The sequence below is a fragment of the Erigeron canadensis genome, chromosome 7, assembly GCF_010389155.1.
Source record: "Erigeron canadensis isolate Cc75 chromosome 7, C_canadensis_v1, whole genome shotgun sequence".
Taxonomy (NCBI): domain Eukaryota; kingdom Viridiplantae; phylum Streptophyta; class Magnoliopsida; order Asterales; family Asteraceae; genus Erigeron; species Erigeron canadensis.
In genome coordinates this window covers 11,916,406-11,937,419 of record NC_057767.1, presented here as the reverse complement: position 1 = coordinate 11,937,419, position 21,014 = coordinate 11,916,406, and the positions used below count along the sequence as shown (strand labels likewise).

At 34.9% G+C, this 21,014-nt stretch overlaps 2 protein-coding genes across 3 annotated transcripts; one reads left to right on the top strand and one right to left on the bottom strand.

Moving 5' to 3' along the window:
- The first annotated feature begins 1,716 nt into the window (after nucleotides 1-1,716).
- Nucleotides 1,717-2,610, top strand: LOC122608966 (uncharacterized protein At2g29880-like). Its single transcript, XM_043782033.1, has 2 exons — nucleotides 1,717-1,974; nucleotides 2,056-2,610. Exons 1-2 carry the CDS (start codon nucleotides 1,717-1,719, stop codon nucleotides 2,608-2,610), a joined length of 813 nt encoding a protein of 270 aa, XP_043637968.1.
- Nucleotides 2,611-13,623: 11,013 nt separating this feature from the next.
- Nucleotides 13,624-18,442, bottom strand: LOC122606941 (target of rapamycin complex subunit LST8-1). 2 transcript variants are annotated; one of them, XM_043779837.1, is made up of 12 exons: nucleotides 18,317-18,442; nucleotides 18,162-18,221; nucleotides 17,361-17,481; nucleotides 16,744-16,845; nucleotides 16,349-16,461; nucleotides 16,193-16,262; nucleotides 15,422-15,499; nucleotides 15,220-15,336; nucleotides 15,000-15,094; nucleotides 14,824-14,903; nucleotides 14,688-14,747; nucleotides 13,624-14,204 (listed from the first exon to the last, which is right to left on the bottom strand). In XM_043779837.1, the coding sequence occupies exons 3-12, from the start codon at nucleotides 17,466-17,468 to the stop codon at nucleotides 14,077-14,079; spliced, it is 951 nt and encodes a 316-aa protein (XP_043635772.1). In that variant the 5' UTR covers nucleotides 17,469-17,481; nucleotides 18,162-18,221; nucleotides 18,317-18,442; the 3' UTR covers nucleotides 13,624-14,076. The 2 variants fall into 2 exon arrangements, with proteins under 2 accessions (XP_043635772.1, XP_043635773.1); XM_043779838.1 differs by having other exon boundaries at nucleotides 17,361-17,478.
- Nucleotides 18,443-21,014: the final 2,572 nt, after the last annotated feature.

Here is a 21,014-nt window from a genome sequence, read left to right as displayed (position 1 = left end):
CACGTATACGATACACTTTGTCAAAAATAAATCGACATTCAATATTGAATAGATATGTTTATGAGAGTGATACTTTGGCAATAACAAATATTAGGATGAACCGGAGATGTTTCGACAAGTTGTGTGCCATGCTTTTTACATTTGGTGGTTTAAAATCATGTAGAAATATGGGTATAGAAGACCAGGTTGTAATATTTCTTCATATGATAGCTCATAATATTAAGAATCGTACCATGATAACTAACTTTCATCGTTCGGGAGAAACAATTAGTAGAACATTTTCTCGTGTTTGTAATGCGGTTATCAAATTGCATTCACGTTTGCTCAAGAAACCTGAACCTGTTCCCGAGAACTCCATTGACCATAGATGGAAATGGTTGAAGGTATATATATACGTCATATTAAGTATTTGTATGTTAGTAACTTCAAGTATATAATAATTTGTTTATTTTTTTCTTCTTCGAATTGTCTAGGAGCTTTAGATGGAACATACATACAATGTTTAGTACCAATCGGGGAGAGACCTAGATATAGAACAAGAAAGGGAGATATTGCCACAAACGTGTTAGGTGTGTGTTCACAGGATATGCAATTTATCTTTGTGTTACCGGGTTGGGAAGGGTCTGTAGTTGATGGTAGAGTGTTACAAGATGCTCTTGATCGACCTAATGGATTAAAAGTTGCAAGACCCGGTTACTATTTGGTAGACGCTGGATATACAAATGGAGAGGGTTTTTTAGCCCCGTATAGAGGACAAAGATATCATTTAAATGATTGGCGTGATGGACACCAACCGACTACACCAAAAGAATTCTATAACATGAAACATTCATCAGCAAGAAATGTAATAGAAAAATGTATTGGTCTTTTGAAGGGAAGGTGGAAAATTTTGAAGGACAACTCATTTTATCCTATTGATACAAAGATTAGGATCATAATGGCATGTTGTCTCCTCCACAATTTTATAAGACAAGAAATAGAAGATGATCCGCAAGAAATGGAAAATGATGATGTGGATGAGGGAACCGGAGATGGAGGTGGATATGGAGAAGAGGATAACATAGGTTCTGTTGGAACTTCAAATGAGTGGACAACATTTAGAAATAATTTAGCAAATACTATGTTTGAGTCTTGGAATGCTAGCCGTATTTGAACCTTTTATGTATGTTGTGATTGAACCATTTGTGATTTTTATTGTTGCTTTTATTAATTCCATCTGAACCTTGTATCTTTGCTTTTATGCGTCCTGTTTTAAGCTGCTGTTTATCCAGTTTAGTGCAGTTTTAAAGATGTTTTCACTGCTTTTTAGTGCTATTTTAGGCTGTTGTTTTCATTGCTTTTTAATGTTGTTTTAGGTTGCTGCATTCACTGCTATTTAATCATGTTTTAGGCTGTTGTTTATGCATGTTTAGTGCTATTTCTGATGGGGTTTAGTATTGTTTAGGCTGTTGTTTTTGCTGTTGTGTACTGCTGTTGTTCACTGCTAATTTGGGCTGCTATTTATGCAGTTTTAGGGCTTTTTTTGCTGCTGTGAAATGCTGTTTTAGGCTACTATTTTTGCTGCTGTTTACTGACGTTTTAGATTGTTGTTTGATGTTGTTTTACTGCATGTTGGGAATCTTTTTGTCGTTTCATACAGGTATGACAAGCCAAAATAGAAATTATCGGGGATGGACGAAAGAAGAAGATGAAAAACTAGTGGAAGCTTTACTAACCATGGTAAACACTGGAGGATATAAAGCTGATAATGGCTTTAGATCCAGGTATTTATCTCATCTTGAAGCAAAGTTGAAAGAATCGCTTCCTGAATCGAGCATTTTGGGTAAACCTCACATTGAATCAAGAATAAAAACAATGAAAAAAGATTGGCAAGTTGTCTTTGATATGTTGAATAGTACAAGCGGATTTGGTTATGATAAGGAAAACAATTGCGTGACCACAACATCTCCAGGAGTATGGGATGCTTACCTCGAGGTATTACTACTTCTATTTTATTGTTTACAACATGTTAGCTCTAGTCTTGATATATATACTTTTATTGTTATAATGTGATATAGTCATAAAGGGGCAGCAAAATGGCAAAATAAAAAGCTTCCACACTATGAAGAATTATGTGTAGTTTTTGGAAAAGATCGAGCTCAAGGGAATAGAGCCAAGGTTGTTACCGATATGGAAGAGGAAGTGAATATAGAAGAACAGCAGGATGACTCACACGATAGTTTTGATGAAGCTATGGAAGGCAGCCACACGGCACGTACCACTACAAGTGTTCAAGTTGAAGAAGTTTCAAGTGTCCCTAGTAAGAAAAGAAAGAGCACATCTCAAACAAGTTCTATGGTTGAAAGTTTCAATGATGCGGTAAAGTTTTTTGGTGAACGCCTCAAAGAATCGTCGGCTGAATTGAGTGAAGGTATGAAACTTGATGTTGAACTAAGTAAGAAAACCGCTATGCTACCTTCGACGCTTGAAAAAATGACATCTTTGTCTCAGTTGGAAAGATTTAAGGCTATTCGAAAAATGAAAAGTGATCCTGATAGTGTGCTTACATTTTGGGATTTAAAAGAAGAAGAAAGGGAGGATTGGGTGCATTTTGTGATGTCTGAAAATTAAAAGACTGATTAAGGAAGTTGTAGCTTATGTTGAAGTGAAGGGTACTTATTCTGAAGCCTTTTTGCTGTACGTTGGTGACTTGCTTGCTTCCATTAATTGTAGTTATAGAAAGTCTGGTAACTTTGTATTATGTCTTTTGTTTGGAACAACATCTATGTATGGTTTAATATATTTGGTAATTTTGTAATATGTGGTTTAACTATATATATGAATGTTTTACTACTAGTAAAAACAAACAAGTTAACATATATCATGAAAATATAATAAAGAATATAAACTTTATTTATAAATAAGAATAAAAATCTTACAAGTTATTAATAAAGAAAAAAGAATTACAAAAAATTGATCAAACGGTAATTTTGTCACTAGACGTAAATTACATTCCAATTCCTTTGACCCACTTACAAACCAAACAAGATTAGGAATCTGAATTCCATTGAATTCTGTCAACCAAACACAAGACAGTTTTTAAAACTTTCAGATTCCAATTCTTTCAAATTCCAATTCCTTTGACAAATTCCAATTCCATCAAAAACATTCTGTGAACCAAACTGCCCCGGGGGTGTTTGGTTCGTGGAATTCCTAGGAATTGGAATTGGAATTCCTTTCATTTCCCATGTTTGGTTGAGAAGTATAATGGAATTGGAATTAGAAATATTCCACCAAATTCTTTAAATCACGGAATGTGAAATTCCTTCAATATGTCGATGGAATCTCAAAACTTTCCATTGGAATTCATAAAAAGCCTAAAAAAAATCCTACCCTTTTTTCTTTTCAGACGCTATGGTTGGCTCTTCTTCATCTTCATCTAAAAACCCTTCTTCCTCATAGTTGCTCTTCAAGATCTTCCTCCATAAAAGTCAGATCTACAATTTTCAGTTTCCCTCACAAAGGTATTTCTCTGTTTTCATTTTTATCTTCACAAATCCTCTTTTATATCTTTTTATTTTACTCTCTCCGTCCCATTAAAAGTGTCCATATTCCCTTTTTTATTTGTCCCGTACATGTGTCCACTTTTAAAATTTTATTAGCCAATTTCCAATTTTACCCTTAGACACACAAAACTAAAATAAACTAACAATATAATGGACCCATGTAATGGAAGAGAAAGCAGACAACATATGTTCCATTCATTATTTATGAAAGTAAAAGTCACTACATCCATTTTGCACCAGTAAGCACTTAGACACCATTCACCATTTAGACTGCCTATGAAGTCCTCAGGAATCGTAAACCAAATATTGGTTATTTCCATGTATTTGGTTGTCCATATTATATTCTCAACGATTCCAGTCAGTTGGGAAAGTTTGATGCAAAAGCTGACAAGGGTGTCTTTGTAGGTTATTCAGATATAAGAAAGGCCTATAGAGTTTATAATTATAGACTCCAAAAGGTACATGAGACATATCATGTCAAATTCGATGAATCAAATGAAGGAATCAATAAACAACCAAGCTTTGATTTATCTCAAGTTATCCCAGTTGATTTTGGTGTATCTGATCAAGTTCATCAATCAGTTTCTATACCAAAAGATGTTTCCAGTCACCAAGACTTGGAACCAGTTGCACAGAAGAAAAGCTCCAGTGACACTTCATTCTATCCTTCCATCAGTTTTAATTTACCACATAAATTGGTTATTGGATCAGATGTACGTGCCACAACAACATCAGAACCAGTTCAAACCTCACCAGTTCTTCAAGATATACCTTTGTTTGAAGATAATCATGTTAACACTCCAGTTGACACTGATGATGAAGTTGAAGTAGTTTGGGTTGATCCCTCTCCAGTTGCTACAACTGTTGAAGATCATCAGGTGACTTGCACTGTGTTGTGCTATATCAACCTAGTCAATACACTAAATGGACTGCAGCTCATCCAATTGAGCAAATTATTGGAAATCCAGATAGTGGGGTTCAGACTAGAAGAGCCACAAGTGAACAATGCTTGAATGTCACCTTCTTATCACTGATTGAACCGAAGAAGATTGACGAGGCTTTGGTAGATCCAAGCTGGGTTGAGGCTATTCAAGAAGAGCTCAACCAGTTCGAAAGGAACAATGTTTGGGAACTTGTTCCTTGTCCTCCGGGGTTAAAGAAAGAACCCATTGGTACGAGGTGGGTCTACCGAAACAAGATGGATGAAGATGGCAACGTTATTAGGAACAAAGCTAGATTGGTTGCCAAGGGTTATTGTCAAGCAGAGGGTATTGATTTTGATGAAACTTTTGCTCCAGTTGCAAGACTTGAAGCCATTAGAATATTCTTGGCTTATGCTGCTCATTTGCAATTTAAAGTCTTCCAGATGGATGTCAAAAATGCGTTTCTGAATGGAACATTGGAAGAAGAAGTGTACGTTAAGCAAACACCAGGATTTCTTAATGAGAAGCATCCTCACTGGGTATACAGACTGAATAAAGCTTTGTATGGTCTTCGTCAAGCCCCAAGAGCCTGGTATGACACTTTAACTAAACATCTTCTTAAAAATGGTTTTAAACGAGGTGCAATAGATAATACCTTGTTTATTTTGAAAGAAAAAGGTAATATCTTGCTGCTACAAATTTATGTTGATGATATTATATTTGGGTCAACTGATGATGCAATGTGTGAAAAGTTTTCTAAAATCATGTCAACTGAGTACGAAATGAATTTAATGGGTGAATTAACATTTTTCTTAGGTTTACAAATTAAACAAACCATGGATGACATTTTTATTAACCAAGAAAAATATGTCAGAGATTTGTTAAGAAATTACAAATTTGATTCAGTCCCATCAAAAACCACACCCATTGCAGCTCCTTTAAATTTGGATTCTGACCCAAATAGAAAACCAATGGACCAAAAAGAATATCGTGGAATGGTTGGTTCACTGATGTATTTAACTGCAAGTCGACCAGATATAATGTTTGCAACATGTTTATGTGCCAGATTTCAGGCTAACCCAAAAGAATCACATTTGCATGTTGTTAAGCGCATTTTCAGGAACCTGAAAGGGTGCCTTAGCCTTGGTCTTTGGTATCCCAAAGGCTTAGGGTTAGATCTAATGGGTTATTCAGATTCAGATCATGCAGGGTGTAAGATAGATAGAAAGTCAACAACTGGTGGTTGTCACTTCCTAGAGGGAAAACTGGTGAGTTGGACCAGTAAGAAGCAGACTTCGGTCTCAATGTCAACTGCTGAGGCAGAGTACATTTCTGCGGCCAGTGTTGTGCCTAGATTCTTTGGATCAAAAACCAGTTACTTGATTATGGTATGAAATACACAAGAACCCCAATCTTTTGTGACAACACCAGTGCAATTGCTATATCTCACAACCCGGTGATGCACTCAAAGACAAAGCATATTGACATCAGGTATCACTTTATTCGTGATCATGTTATGAAGGGAGACATTTAAATTCATTTCATCCCCACTGATAAACAGTTAGCTGATGTTTTTACGAAGCCTCTTGATGAGAAAACTTTTAAACATCTCATCAGTGAACTGGGTATGTTAAATCCTTATTAAACTGGAGAGGCCCTTCAGTTGAGGATGGTCCAGGTGATCCTTGATTGGTTGGAGATTGAACGCCTTGATGTACTCAAAGACTAGTCCTTGATCAAATGGATCACATTTTTAGGGGGAAAGACTCAAAATATTTTTCCAATTAAAACTCGTTTTATTTTGAAAAATGCAACTGGTGAATCTCTTAGTTGAAACTGGCATCTGGAAAATCCTCCCAGTATGCTAGTTTGGTCTTGTCTTAAACTGGTTGTCAACCAGATTTTATAACGTTATGTTTTACTTGGTCAATAATTGTGACACGTGATGGTACTCGAGTGTTTGTAATGCACTTACAACCGTCACCTGACATGTCTTACGTGTCAAGACTTTTTGTTGAAAAAGAATGCACTTTTTTTATGGGGATTGTTGAAGTTAATGGGCTAGTGGGAATACCAGCCATCATAGCATTAAATGCTTGATGGAAGGTGTTAAATGTTTTTGAATTTCAAATTTTCTAAAACTCAAATTTATAAACGATTTCGAAAATTTGGGGATTAAAATATCTTTTCGTATATATGTTGGTAATATTTTATTGCCTATATATACCCCCACCAAAATCATTTATCATATACTTCGCACAAAAATTCCTTCATTTACTCTTCAATCATCAAAATCGTTTCCCCTCTCTCTCTTTTCTCAATAAATTAAGAACCCTAAATCTCATTTTCAGTTTCCAATCATAATCAAATGGCTCCTAAATCTTCATCTTCTTCTTGTTCTCGTGATGTTAACTTGCTCACAATTGAGTATGTTCCATCTGAGAACGTTCATCCAGCCATGGGTTGCCCTAATCCTAAGTTGATTGGGCAAATATCAACTGTTGTAAGTATGTGTGACATTGGTCTTAAAGTAAAAAGACTTTGAATACGAGCATCCATAGGCAATAAAGAGGGCTGTTCAGGTGCCACCAATGGTAGAACATGACTCTTTGAGATAACACCAACTTGAGTAGTATCAGCAGCAGCACTTGCTTGGCCATGAATCTCAAAACCACCAGAAAGTTTCTCAATATTAAATGGTTGGACAACTGATTTTACTTTGCCAACTGTTTCATGTAACTGGTCGGTTTTTAAAGTTCCATATCTATCAAACCATGAAGAGGCCATTTGAGGACTGATGCGAGAGTGCTCAGCTTTAATAATAGTCATGCTATTGCTAAGAACAGAGCTTTGAAACTCAACCTGACCATCGATAAGCTATCCGACCGCTTCAGTCTCTTCGTTACCCTGTCGAAAGGATCATGATCCATTTTTCCTGTGGCACTCATTTGATTCCTAATAGAATTATTTAGACCAATATTATATGTTGTAAGAGAACGCCCAAAGGCTTCGAGATCTATCTGATTGGTAGTAGGGGTCACAGGCAAAGCATCAATCACAGATATCTTCCCTAGTGGGCCATTCATCCTTTGACCATGGTCAACAATTGCAGATGAGACAGGTGGAATGGGCCCTTTTGTTGACTGCACTCCTGCAAAAGCTATGCCCTGCGAATTCAAAGAACTTGTACCAATATGAGGGAACAGATTGCCTCTGTTTTCTGCATCTTGCTCTACCCAAGTTGATTTTGCAATATCTAACTGGCTTCTGGAAGATATTATTTGATGGTTTTGAAGCTGACTCCTTGAGCTGGGAAACACAGAGCCTAAAGTGCCCATACTATTGTTCTTAAATCCTGTATGAGGGGTTTCTGGAAAGGAGACCAAGAAGCCAACGCAGGCTGACCCTTGTCTCTTAGATTAGAAGAGATATGAGCCCAACTCAAAGGTGTAGAAGCATTAGCTGCGCCAGACAACTGTTGTGATCAAGGGAGTAAGTGTATGCCAAACCCTTGGAGAGTTTAATGACTGAGTTCTCTGTGGCCCTTTTAATGATCCATCCAAATGATCGCTTCAAGTGTCTCTCTTCAAGTGTCTCTGAAGATAAATTGCATTCTATCCTTCTAGTATCACCATCTCTTGACTGATCCATTTTGTGAATAAGCTCCAGCATATTTTGACCATCTGCAGAAACCTGACTGCTAACTTTAGTGTGTTTAAGACTTTCAATCCTCCAAAATGCTGCAAGGACATTGGCGTCGTATTGATAACTTGTGTTTTCCAACAAGGGGTTGGAACATTCATTCACATTTTCCATTGGATGATACTGAAACTTCTGTTGAGCATAAGTCAATCGATCAGACTGGGCCCTCGCATCACCAGCACCAGAGATGGGCTGACAAAATGAGGTGGACTGGTAGCTGTCATGAAAGCTCTCCCTATTCCTTTGGTTCTCTATCTCATGCAGATTTACATCCTCATCAGAACTATTAAATAATGATTCAGACACCTGGTTCAAATGATGCTGTGCTTTCACTGTTGATGCAACATGTTTCCAGCAATTAAGTTGATGACTGTTTGAAGGGAGTTGGCCAAACTGAATATAACCATGCATGTTGCTAAGTTTAGGTGTGGAAGCAGCAGTATTCACAGAAAGAACTTGATCTGTTGACTATCCATGGAAGTACTTGAGGGTGTCGGATCAACAAAAGAATTAGAATGAGCATCAACCCTCCATATACCGTCACCATGAGCAATTTCTTCATGCATGACTTGTGTACCATCATTACTCTGAGAGTTTTGCAATAAGTTTTCAATTTCATTGCTTTGAGGGGGGTCTATCTGATGGATATTGGAGATTCTGAGAAGTCAAACCAGTCATTTCTTCCAGCAAGCTTGTACCGCTGCCAGTGCTTTCCTCAACTGCCGATTGCATAAGAGCACTCCAGCTACCACTTTGAATAGAAGGGATTGCACTTCCATATGCATTATCATCCTGCAGATTAGAGGTTCTGTCACTTCCAAAAGCTTCCCAGATATTCACATCTGAACCAAACAAAAATTCCTCTTCCTCGGGATCTAAAGAAGGCATTGTAGATTCATCCTGTGAGATTTCCGAGGGGCTCGTCAGATCTTGTGGACCCTTAAACATCTGATCTGAACCAGCTTGATAGGTCGGTTTCACTTGTTGAACTTGCTCCATGTTTATCCAGCTAGTTAACCCTTGACCAGAAGTGTGATGCTGATTACCAGAAGATGAATTACCATAGGTTGGAATTGGAATTTGTCTTGTCAGGGCCTTATCAGTGGGACTAGAAACAGGAACCACGTGTAGAGAATGATCATCCTGCTGCTGGGTAAAACCCATGCGAACGGGATTTATTAGGTCATCTGAACAGTGGTCGGTTGGTTGTCTAGCAAAGAGAGACGCTTGGTTGACAAAATTATGTTGCCTTGTGTCTACTTGCTGCATACTTTTTTGCCTTCAAAGCTCTTGCAATTTTTTAAGCATGAGTTGCTGTTGCAAATGTTGTATGTCACTGAACCCAGATTGCTGCTGTTGTAAGGGTTGCAGCAAACCTGAATTTTGAACATTCATCTGATGTTGACCTCTGCAAAGATTCAGACCATCGAATTCATTTGATCCACGTATATTAGAGATTCGCTCAGATGCCAAGAATCCTCTCTGGTTCATCTTATTTTGATTTAAATATTTAATACTGTATCTAAACCCAATAAATTTGTTTTATTCCGGACTGGTTGTAATATATGACGTCCATACATGTAGCCATTCAAGTTCTGATCCTGGATTTTAGACTGGTATTAGCAAACTCCGGCCATCCAGTTGTTTGCATAAAGTTGAAACCGTTTAAGAAAGGATAGCGTTTGTTGTGTCTTAGTTAAAGCACTGTTCATCAACAAGAAAAAAATAGCAGATATTTAATAGTCAGTAATCATCACAGAAAGCCCATAATTTGTAACACCAAAACTCTATATTATCATGGGAGTGGCAGTGGGTCAGATAGGGGTTGGGTCCAAACCAGCATACGCAAAACAATATCATCAAAAATCAAGAATGACAACCTATTTAAGTATAATATCACAGATTAGAAGATAATAAACATTTGGATACACTTTAAGAGACTTCCAAATTTGACCCATTTCTCCTATTTCTATCCATGCCCCGGGGGTACCTATCGCTTTCGATTTGAACTCGATCTTATTAAGTTGGAGTATATAGCTAATTTCTTCTATATTATTACCCATTCCGCTTCTTTACATTATTCATCACGGGCCAAATCTCTAACTTAAAACTAGAAAGATTACTAGATAATTCACAAACACACTTCTCACTCAGCTAGAAGTTGGTCTATAACCAAACTGTGAGCATTGTAAGTTTTTTGTGGGAACCCAAGGGATGAATTTGTTTTAGATTACTAACCCACAAACTATTAAAGTTCTCTTGATCAAAACAATTTTGAACCCTTTCTCTCAACTCAATTAACACACAACAATAATCAAACCCCAGATTAAGAGTATAGAATGTTAAATACCTTAAAGCTTCCAATTTAAGAATTAGCAACTTCATCATCATATATATATAACATATATAGTTATCATCACATAGCAGAATCTGTTAAGATGACCCGAATTTAAAGCTAACCTGAATAAGAGATCTATTATAAAAGACATCCATTAAGCATTATCTATCTAGTCAGATAAAAACTAAATATAATATTAAAAAAAAAAAAAAAAAACCCACAGTTCTAATGGTAGAGAATTCGAAAACCTCATATTGGTATAGTTGTCAACAAAATACATATTCTGTTCCCATGTGCTACAAAACATGTGGACTGAGAAGTGGATAAAATCATTGTTGATTAACATCAGAATCTCTGACTTCTAAGAACAAAGACAGCTTTGTTATTATCATTCTATTTTACTTTCGATGACGTCCCTAAGTGAGTAGTAGACTGGTTTTACTTACTTTTTCTCTCGGGATATTCAAGGAGAAAAATGGAAAAGAAAAAAAAAAGGCGAAAAAAATTAGAAAACAAATGTTGGGGATTTTATTAATAACTAACTTTCAACCTTTTCCTTAACAAGAGAGTGTAGTGTTCAAATATAGCTATCAAAGGTAGACAGAAAAACAGAAGGGGGGTCTCGTCGTTTCGATGCATTTCCCTTCCAAATGTGGGATGATTGTGATGGAACCATTTCCCTTCCGCCGTCTTCCTTCCAGCTCAAGAATGCACCTTAATTTAACTTATCTTCCTTCAGTTTTATCGCCTTTACTTATCCTTACTTTCCCTTACTTTCATCTCCTCTCAGTTTTAACTCCAGAAAGCAGTATAACAGTATATGAGATGAGAATAGCTAATAAAGAGTCAAAGAGTAAATTAACTTCGATTACCTATCAAAAAAAATATATATATACAACTTCAACCAATTTCTCAATATTTAACGTGGCTTTTCTTGTCATTAAGATCCAACTCAAAGCAGCTAATTAGCCAACCAATCACCAGGCTCATCGTTTAGGCCGCATTTATAGGATACTTGGTAGACGGTAGCTGAATACCTATTTCAGCATTCAACTAATACTAATAACTAACAAAAATAGCAAGAATCAAAAGCATACTACATCTTGCACGCATGGAAAATAGGCATGTTAAAGACTCATCCTAAATAATACTTCAGTCCTTCCGTAACTTGAATTTTCGAGATTCTTAAAGTTTTTCCTTCAAAATGTTGAACTTTAAATCAACATTCAACAGAACTGATTATAGAGTGTCGAGTTTAAATTATACAATGGAATGGGGTAAGAATATTTCAACGCTCATTGACAGGGGTCATTTAATACTAATAAGTAATAGATAAGACGGTTATGATTGGAAAGTGTATTAATATCATGTTATGCTTGTTATCTAACTAACCTATAAATGCACAAGGTAACACACATTCATTCAGTAAAGAAACAAAAGTTAACACGTTTGATTTTTTGCGTAATACAGTCATTGCTATCAAGTAAGCCAAGCGACAATACTTGCTTTACTCCCTTTGCATTCTTGTGTAGTCACAAGTCCAGTCCCGAATTTTGACAAAAAGACGAGTAGGTTTCTTAAATCCGTCCTCATTTTTGCCTAACCTAAAACAATGTATTACCCCATGTCTAGTTAAGACACTAAAAGTCTAAAACATAAACATTTGAATTTTATATAATACTATATACATGCGTGTGTTTGTGTGTGTGTGTGAATAAAGTGAATGTTCAAAAAACACTGAAAATTTAGATTTAAGTAGCAAATTCTCATTACCCCTCCATTCATCAGTAAGAGCAAATAAGCGGGGAATAACTTTACAAAAAGTATGTGTTTATTCACATCTAATTGGATTCATTATGCGATGGCCACTCACTGGTGTACAAATCAAGTGACATGTTCTTAGCAAGCTTCAACTACTTTCGTTCTCATTTAGGGTATGTTTGACAAAACTAGCTGATGGCTGGTTCTTGAAAGCTGAAGCTTTTTAGTCTTTTAGATATATCTAGGTATTTTTTGTTCAAACTAAAAACTTTAAGCTCTTGTAACCGACACGACTTTTTAATTAATTAGAGCTATTTCTTAATTGCTTTAGAAGTCCTTGCCAAACATAGCCTACATCTAAACACTTTTTTACACATGCACAGACCTAATCATATGTGAATTAACGCGTAATTTTCTACTTCTCTTCGGCTTTATATTAATCCTAACTAAAAGGTATAATGTCGTAAAATATCAAAATTTCATATTCAGCAACCAACAATAACTCATTAAACATAGTTAGTAAAATTTAAATTATAGATATACATAAATCAAACAAAAAAATAATAATATGAGGAAAAAAAAAGGTATTTGAAAGGTAGGGTTTGTGTGGAAACTTACTGAGGTTGATATTGCAGTTATTATTGGAATTATATGTATATATGTATGTATGTATGTATAGGATCACAAGAAAGAGACGCATATAACATTTCTAGCTTGTTTTCGCTTTGTCTATTCACTGAATAGTGAATACCGGCAAACAATACTTTTAAATTTTGGATATTTGGATATATATATATATAGCTAAATAAATTAATTATTTTTTTATATTATTATGTTTTAAACTCATAAATTATACGCACGTCTGAAATGAAATTCAGGTTTCTTGAAAAATCTCCTATTAATCTACTCTCATAACGTAAGAAGTGGACTCAAAACAAAGTAACTATTTCCAATGTCAAAGAATTTACCAATAGGTCTTCAATCCTAAAGAATGAATTTACAAAAATAAAAATGTTTGAAATTATACCTTATGGAAATAATTGTGCAAGATTCATAAAGTTACTAGTTAAATACACGATACAAAAAGAAAAAATTATATGTAGAACATTTTTTATATTTTATACTAAAATATTTTCTAAACGAATTATAAAGCCTCGATCTCTTTTGCAGCAAACTCATTATGGTCTGTACATTTTCAACCAATTAAAGTCTGGGACTGACCATTTGATAGTACCGGCTAACACAGTAAAACGAATCTGCGTTGCAACACGATTCCAAATCCTCCTTTCGACTAACATTTGTTCAACCAAAAAAACGGTTTTCCTTTAGGCTATAATATATTGACATCTTTAAGTGCCATAAACAAACATGTGAATTGTTGTAGTAGCTACATAAAATTTCTTGATTACATCATGGGCCCCAGCCAATATCTGACCACACAATCAATAAAACACTACAACTGAGTCACCCAAAACCATTCAAGAAAATAATCCCTCCCGAAAGGATTACATACTCTAGATTGACATTATAGAGGTTTGTTCGGTAACGGAGAGTAAAATTTCTGCAGTCAAACTACACGGTAACGGAGAGTAAAATTTCTGCAGTCAAACTACACAACGAAATATACAGAACAAAGTATTTATCGACATTTACTCCACAGCGTGCATTTTTTCAAGCAAGTAATTTAGACAGAAACTAGGCTTGGGTGGCTTTGATAATTTTGGTCCTTATCAACCGAATGACATGTAAGCAGTACATGTAACTGACTTGCACAACCCAACCATGAAGTGCAGTCATTCCAACAACATCAGGCGCCAGTAGCTTCAGCACCATCGTGAAGTGCACAGCACACAGTGGCTTTATGATGTCCCTGATACACTCTAATATCTTCACCAGTAGACATTGACCATAGCCTCGCTGTTGTATCAGAAGAAGCTGAAACAAGAGAAAAGAGGGGGGATATGTTAGATCATAATTCAGTAGCAGTAATTGTGATTTGTGTGTCCAGCTTGAGATTTAAAGATAAACAAAAACAGATCACATGCCACGAGCCAACAAACTGAAGGGTAACAAAATGGGTCTAACATGTTGCTTATATAATGGGTTCCAGACAAACACTTTCATATCCAGATATCTGAGGTTTATAGATAGATAAAGTAATAAATGTGATGAAAAGAAAACTATATGACTGCGATGATAATGTAACTTCTGCTTAGCATAAAAATTTGGAAAGTTTTACAGCTTTGAATACAGTTTGAAATTTTATACTACTTTACACGTTTGACCCATTTGATGCGTTACAGATAAAACATAATCGTAAATCAACCCAATTATATAAACATGCATCAAAATGGCCACATATGCCTAAAGCTAAATTAAAGACGATAAAGTAGCAGGTCAGGTTTGTCTATGAAATACCTGTAATAAGATAAGCACCATCTACAGAAAACACACAATCCCACACCCAACGTTGATGTCCTGTTACATCCAAAACTAGAATGTTATAGAAGAAAAACACAAGATTCTCAATTTCTCCCAAATAAACTCAACATACCAACAAGAGTTTTCTCCAGTGTGAAACCATCTACATTCCATATCTTGACAGTGCTATCAGAAGATGCCGTTGCCAGATACCTATTTCGGCAGTAAATGTAGAAATAACCAACTGTATCAGTCAAAAATCACCCTAACCACTTCTAACAAAGACATCAAAGAACTCTGGAATCCAACCTCTGAGGCTCACAAAACTCAGGTGAAAGGAGACATTTGAGGATATAACCATCATGAGCCTGTAGCTTGTGAAGTGGCTCAAAATTGGTCATGGTCTGTAACACAACATGAACATGGTCAGCATTATTTATCAAGTACCTAAACGGTTAACTACAGCTGACAAAATGGATGGCCGGTTATAAGGGTTAAAATAGGTTCGCTGCTGCATAAAAGATGATACCTGTGTTCCACGCAACAACCTCCAAACATAACATGTTCCTTTGTTGTTGGCAGCAACTACTAAACTACCATCCCACATCACTGTCAATGATCTCACTGCTGTATCAACCTCTGGCACCTGAGTTGAAGGCATTAATCAACGGCATCTCTATTTCAAGAGATGAAAATCACGATAGCAAAAATAAAAGAAAATAATCACAAACCAGCTCGCAGCTGCATGAGTTTGCAGTCAAGTCCCATACACGAATATTGCCATTTTGGTCACCAGATATCAACTCAGTCTGCAGAGCCAACCAGAACAGAACATCATTGAAATAACAGTTGGTAAAGTTTGGTTCCTATGTGACTAACTACGAACCACCAAAACCTATGAACGAAAACAAGAGTCTAATCTAGTTCAGTTTCATGACATGATGATTTTGGGACATTTTTAAATCATAGATGGTCTTTAGATGTTCATTTGGAAGTGATTATAAACGTTTTGATAACCAAAATTAGACAGCTAACATTACTAAAAGAGAGAATTTTTGGATGTATTTTTGCTGTTTGAAATTGTTATTTATTAATAGCAAACTCTGATCCTTCACAAAATCATAAAATGACCAAGAACACCCGCACAGATAAATTTGAATTACATGGTGAATAAATTAGTATAATACAGGTTAAATGGATATACGTTACTGTTACAGATAAAATTAGATTGTTTGGGCCGACGAATCAATAATTAACGAACTCAATCAATAAAAGATGGTCTGGCAACTTTAATCACAACGCTAAACGAACTTAAGGATCAAAAACAATTTAATGAAACCATGGTCAAAGTGACTGGTGCGGCTGAAATTTAGTCAAATTTCTTAGTCCAGTGGCTTGCACTAACAATCTCACACCTCCATTTCTGATTTCCCAATATGAAAGTTATGAATCTTATTGAAACTGAGCAAAAAGTAAATGTGAATTCACGAAGGAATAGACACCTGATTTGGATGCAAAACAACGGTGTTAACAGCAGCACGACTTTCGTATTCTCTCTGGCAACCTGGTGCCCTGATACCCAATTTAATTAAGATCATAAATTCAGATATGTGGAAGATATAGCCTTTTTTACCAACGTAACATGAACATTCACTGACCTTAAATCCCAAATCTTGACAGTTCCATCTTCAGAACCTGAATACATCCATTTTCCATCACATTGGAACCCCACGGCCATCACATTGTTGGTATGGGAATCATAGCTCATAACCTGTCATTGCAAATATAAACAGTAAACAGAAAAGTTACACAAAGATGTATTAGAGGTGAAAATCGACCTAAATACTTATGTACCGGTCCACTTGGGATACAACCTATTTTTAACGTTTGAATGTGTAAGATCAAGAAAAATAGCTATAAAATAAACAGCTCAATCAATCTAAAGTTGGCCAAAGTAAACGGTTCAATCAGTCATAACTCAGCCATTTGACACCTTTAATATATGTATGTATGTGTGATTGTGTGTACATCATGGAAAGAGAAACATACATACCGGTTGAGGGCTGGTGGAGTTTACATCAAATAGACGAATGTGTGGATTCCCTGCAGCAGCCAGGTACCTCTTATCTGGAGTTATCTCTAGCCTATTCACTTGCTGCATATAAACAAGAATTAAATCAGACATTAAAAACTGAATGCCTTCTTAAGGACTAATTGTACGTTTGTACCTATTGTGACATACACATATTTGCAAAATTGCACTTGGTTAAGTGAAGAAAACAGATAAAAACAAATATTTAATTTGTTTCGAGCAATTTACTCCATATAAAATTTCTTTCGTGAGAAGGTTTCATGGTACATTACCTATCTTCCCATTGAAAATCGTTACCAAAAACAAACGACAGTAAATTTGATCTGCAAGATTCACGTTGTCTTTATCGAAGTGTATTTTAAGCGTCCAACTCCTTATAGTCTTATGGGGATGGAGAGAGTATATCAACATTAACATATTACATATTTTAAGGTTCCCTAGTTTTTACTTATCAAATGGTATTTAACAAATAATCAGACACTTCCCGGGACAAAGTTATAAACTTAGGTGTTACGCCAAAGTAGCCATCTATATCAAGATTTGCAAACGTAAAGTAACTGCAAAGTATATTATCTTACAGATTCTGGGTACTGTATGGTTCGATAGCACCGTCCACTTTTCGCCTCCCAGAACCTAATGGTGTGATCATAGCTAGCAGTTGCTAATATAACAGACGGTTGAGTCATAACTTATTTCCTGCTGGTTAACATAAAAAGAAAACAATAAGTAACCTAATCAATAAAGATACATAAACGTGCACAAAATCTTTTAAAAGAACGTCCAAAACAAAACACGCAGTCATTGCAATAACAAATTATTGACGTCATTTTGCATCAAGTAGTTTAACTACATAACTAAACGTTTTTAATAAAAATAAAACACCCTTTACCCTAAAAAAACGTACATCTAAGTTTAAATGACTTCGATATAACAAAAACCATACTTTCATGTAGCTTTCAACATTATTGAAGGATCCTTAAGACGTCTCACAAATATCATAACAGCCTTGTATGTGGCACAACAAAACTATAGCGGTATGTTTAGCCGCAGACAATTTTGAATTTTCTGTAATTTTCCATCAATCTATCTCTAGAAAACGGAAGGTGTTTATGTTTTCGATCTCTAGAAAACTACTGCAAACTTCGAAAGCGCGTTTAATATTATTTTTTTCCCCCAGTTTAGCAAGCATAAGAAGTTTTCTATCTCCTTATAAACTACATCAATCAGCTTTCAAAGACTTAAATAAGCAAAAAGTGGGTTCTCTAAAACTTCACAATCTTTTTACTATAGGTATATTGATACATAAATTAGAAAATTATTTACAAAGATATATATAAAACATATACAAATTCAAATGTAAAAAAAAAAAAAAGACATACTACTATTGTCAATCATGAACTGAATACTTTCCTGCGTCCATCAATTTAATCTTGTATCAACTGAGATTAAAAAAAAAAAAATTGACACAAAATATCAACGGGTTAACTATAAATGGATATATATATATATATATAAGAAAGAAAAGTGTGTAAACCTTGATATGGTGATGAACTTGCATCGTGATGGGTTTAGTATAAAAGAAGTGTGAGTTGAATGAAGTGGCGAATTGAAATGGGAATAATGAAGCTGAAAAAGATTCTGAAAACCAAGTTGAATGATCAGACGGACGGACGAGTCATTTTATTTGGTGGGCTTCGTTGTTCCTGGGCTTCTTTAACTTTCATGTGAAACACTATTTCATTGCTTAATTTTATTTTTTTTTAAACTTCTTTTTAAAAATAAATCTTTTTATAGATGAGATTAAAAAAAGAATTTATAGAATATATTTGTCAAGTAATTATGATATTAAAAACATTATTAATTTTTTTTTTTAAGATGTTATTTCATTTCCTTTGAAAATAATTGATAAGAAGCCTTATAAAATGACAAAATTATATTTTTGGTATTTAAAGTTGTTAAATTTTCACTTATAGTCTTTAAGTGAAAAAATTACATTTTTAGTACCTGAAGTTGGTTATTTTTTTCATTTTGACCGTAAATAACTTTATTTGTGTCATGTAACACTTGGTATAAAATATATGAATGGATTGAGTTTTTAATGTACTTTTCGTCCATATAAGTTTTATCAACTAACATATAGTACAAACAAAGTTATTTACGGTCAAAGTTGGTCAACGTGACAATTAAAATGGGATGGAGGGAGTATTAGTTATGTTTTCATTTGATCATTCAACATCGTAAATCTGTAAGTATTTAATACCCGCTCCTTGATATGCATCTAATGATAGTTCCCTTATTTCGTTGTGTAGATGTTTATGCCGAATTATTCGGTTCCAATCCTTTGGTATAACTTCGTTTTATTATGAGTTTTTTCAATAACTGTATAAAGGAAGAGAATTTTTTTTAAAAAAAATTTAACTACTTATTAGTGAATATGTTTATAGCTTATGCGGGGTTAACCCACTTGGTAGATAATCTGCGAGTGTAAATTAGGGATCAATCCTTGACAAGAGCGTATTTAGGAGAGTAATGTAGGTACGGTAATAGATTTAACCTGTTATCTTAGTTGTTTGTGAAACGGGTACATTTTAAAGGTTCGGGTTTCTCAAGCCACATAAATTTGAAATTGGTGAAGTGTTTTTGGTTTTTGTGATGTTGATAAAATGGCGCAGCTTATGTCCGTGGTTATATTGGCTAAAATAATTGGTTAGATGCGACCCAACCAAATACTTTGGCAATGGGCTGGCTAGCTCAAAGTTCCATATAATAGTTTGTTGTACAGTATTAGTTGTTTGAATGGTAGTTTGTTGTGCAATATTAGTTAACTTTGCGAAATTTGTCCTTTTTGCAGGCTTTTGAGGACTACGCAAAGGTGATAAGTGATTTTTGGGCCATATGTCACGAGTAAGGCGTAATGCTCTCCAAGTTTGACTTCTTAGTTTGTGCTCATATTTATAGAAAACATTCAAATCAAAATATAGCCCTTGCTCACTTTAAATTTTAGTGGATATGGCGAGATGGGTGGGTTGGGTAACATGTTATACACTATCAATGTAAGAAAAGGTTTTAGAGGGTCGTCTATAAACACGTTGTTAATTTTACCTTTATAAAGTATTTAACATGTTACTTATGATTATGAAAATAATAATACTATAGTACCAATCCAAATATGTAACTAAATAATAGGAGGTTGTATGCATTTTGATATCCTTTGGCAACTTTTAACAAGTTTAACTCATTCGATGTGTTCTTCTTCTAACTAATTATTAAATTGGCCAATATGACCCACTGGACATTGAATACTACTAATGGTGACCCAAACATAAGTTGTTGAGCTGAGATTATCACCTTCAGTTTTTATTGACTACTATGCTTCTTGAAAATGTTGCATTTATATATATATATATGTATATATATATCCGTTTTGTATATAGATACTTCGTGAATGACTATTATCGAGAGTTTCTTATAAACAACTACATTATTTTTATCTACATATATGATTAATGGCAGTTGAGCTTAACAGTATAAAGTGACGACTTGTACAATATATGTTTTTTTTAGGTTTGATCAGATTGTCTTTAATTATTTTTATCTATCTATATGTTTTGTGGTTTTAATTTCATCTTTAACCTTCCGCCTCCCATGTCACATCGATTTAATCACATCAATTATAATAATAAATCCTACATATGCAAGGTTTTGTGTGTTCACTGTTTAGTATACAACATGTGCAAGGATTCACTATACAACATGTAAATAGCTTGATTAATTATTTTTGTTTCTAAATCGCAACTCGCGTAGAAGTTGAGATTTCGCTCAACAGATTATGATTAATTTTACTGCTAGTTCACACAGACTCTTCAATAACTTGCATTTCTTTTTAATTTCTGTTTATAATTTTTAGTTTTGTAGAAAAATTCATCTACGTTTTACTTTTAACTTGATTTTAACTTTTGCTTTTAGGTTATTAAAATCTGAACTTAAACGTACTTGAGTTTTTGTGCAGTGACATCAGCCTAAAGGGACTAAGAAAGAGACTTGCTGGGATCGTTGTGGTGAGTTCAGGATTCTAATGTCAATGTGTTGCTTGGTTAAGTTGACACGGTACAAGAGTTATTTGGTAGTAGTACAGAATCATGTATTTGCTAAGGACTGAGAGATAAAATAGCATCTTTTAATATATGATGGGCGTGATTGGTCTAATCGAGTTCCTCATAAACGAGATTTTG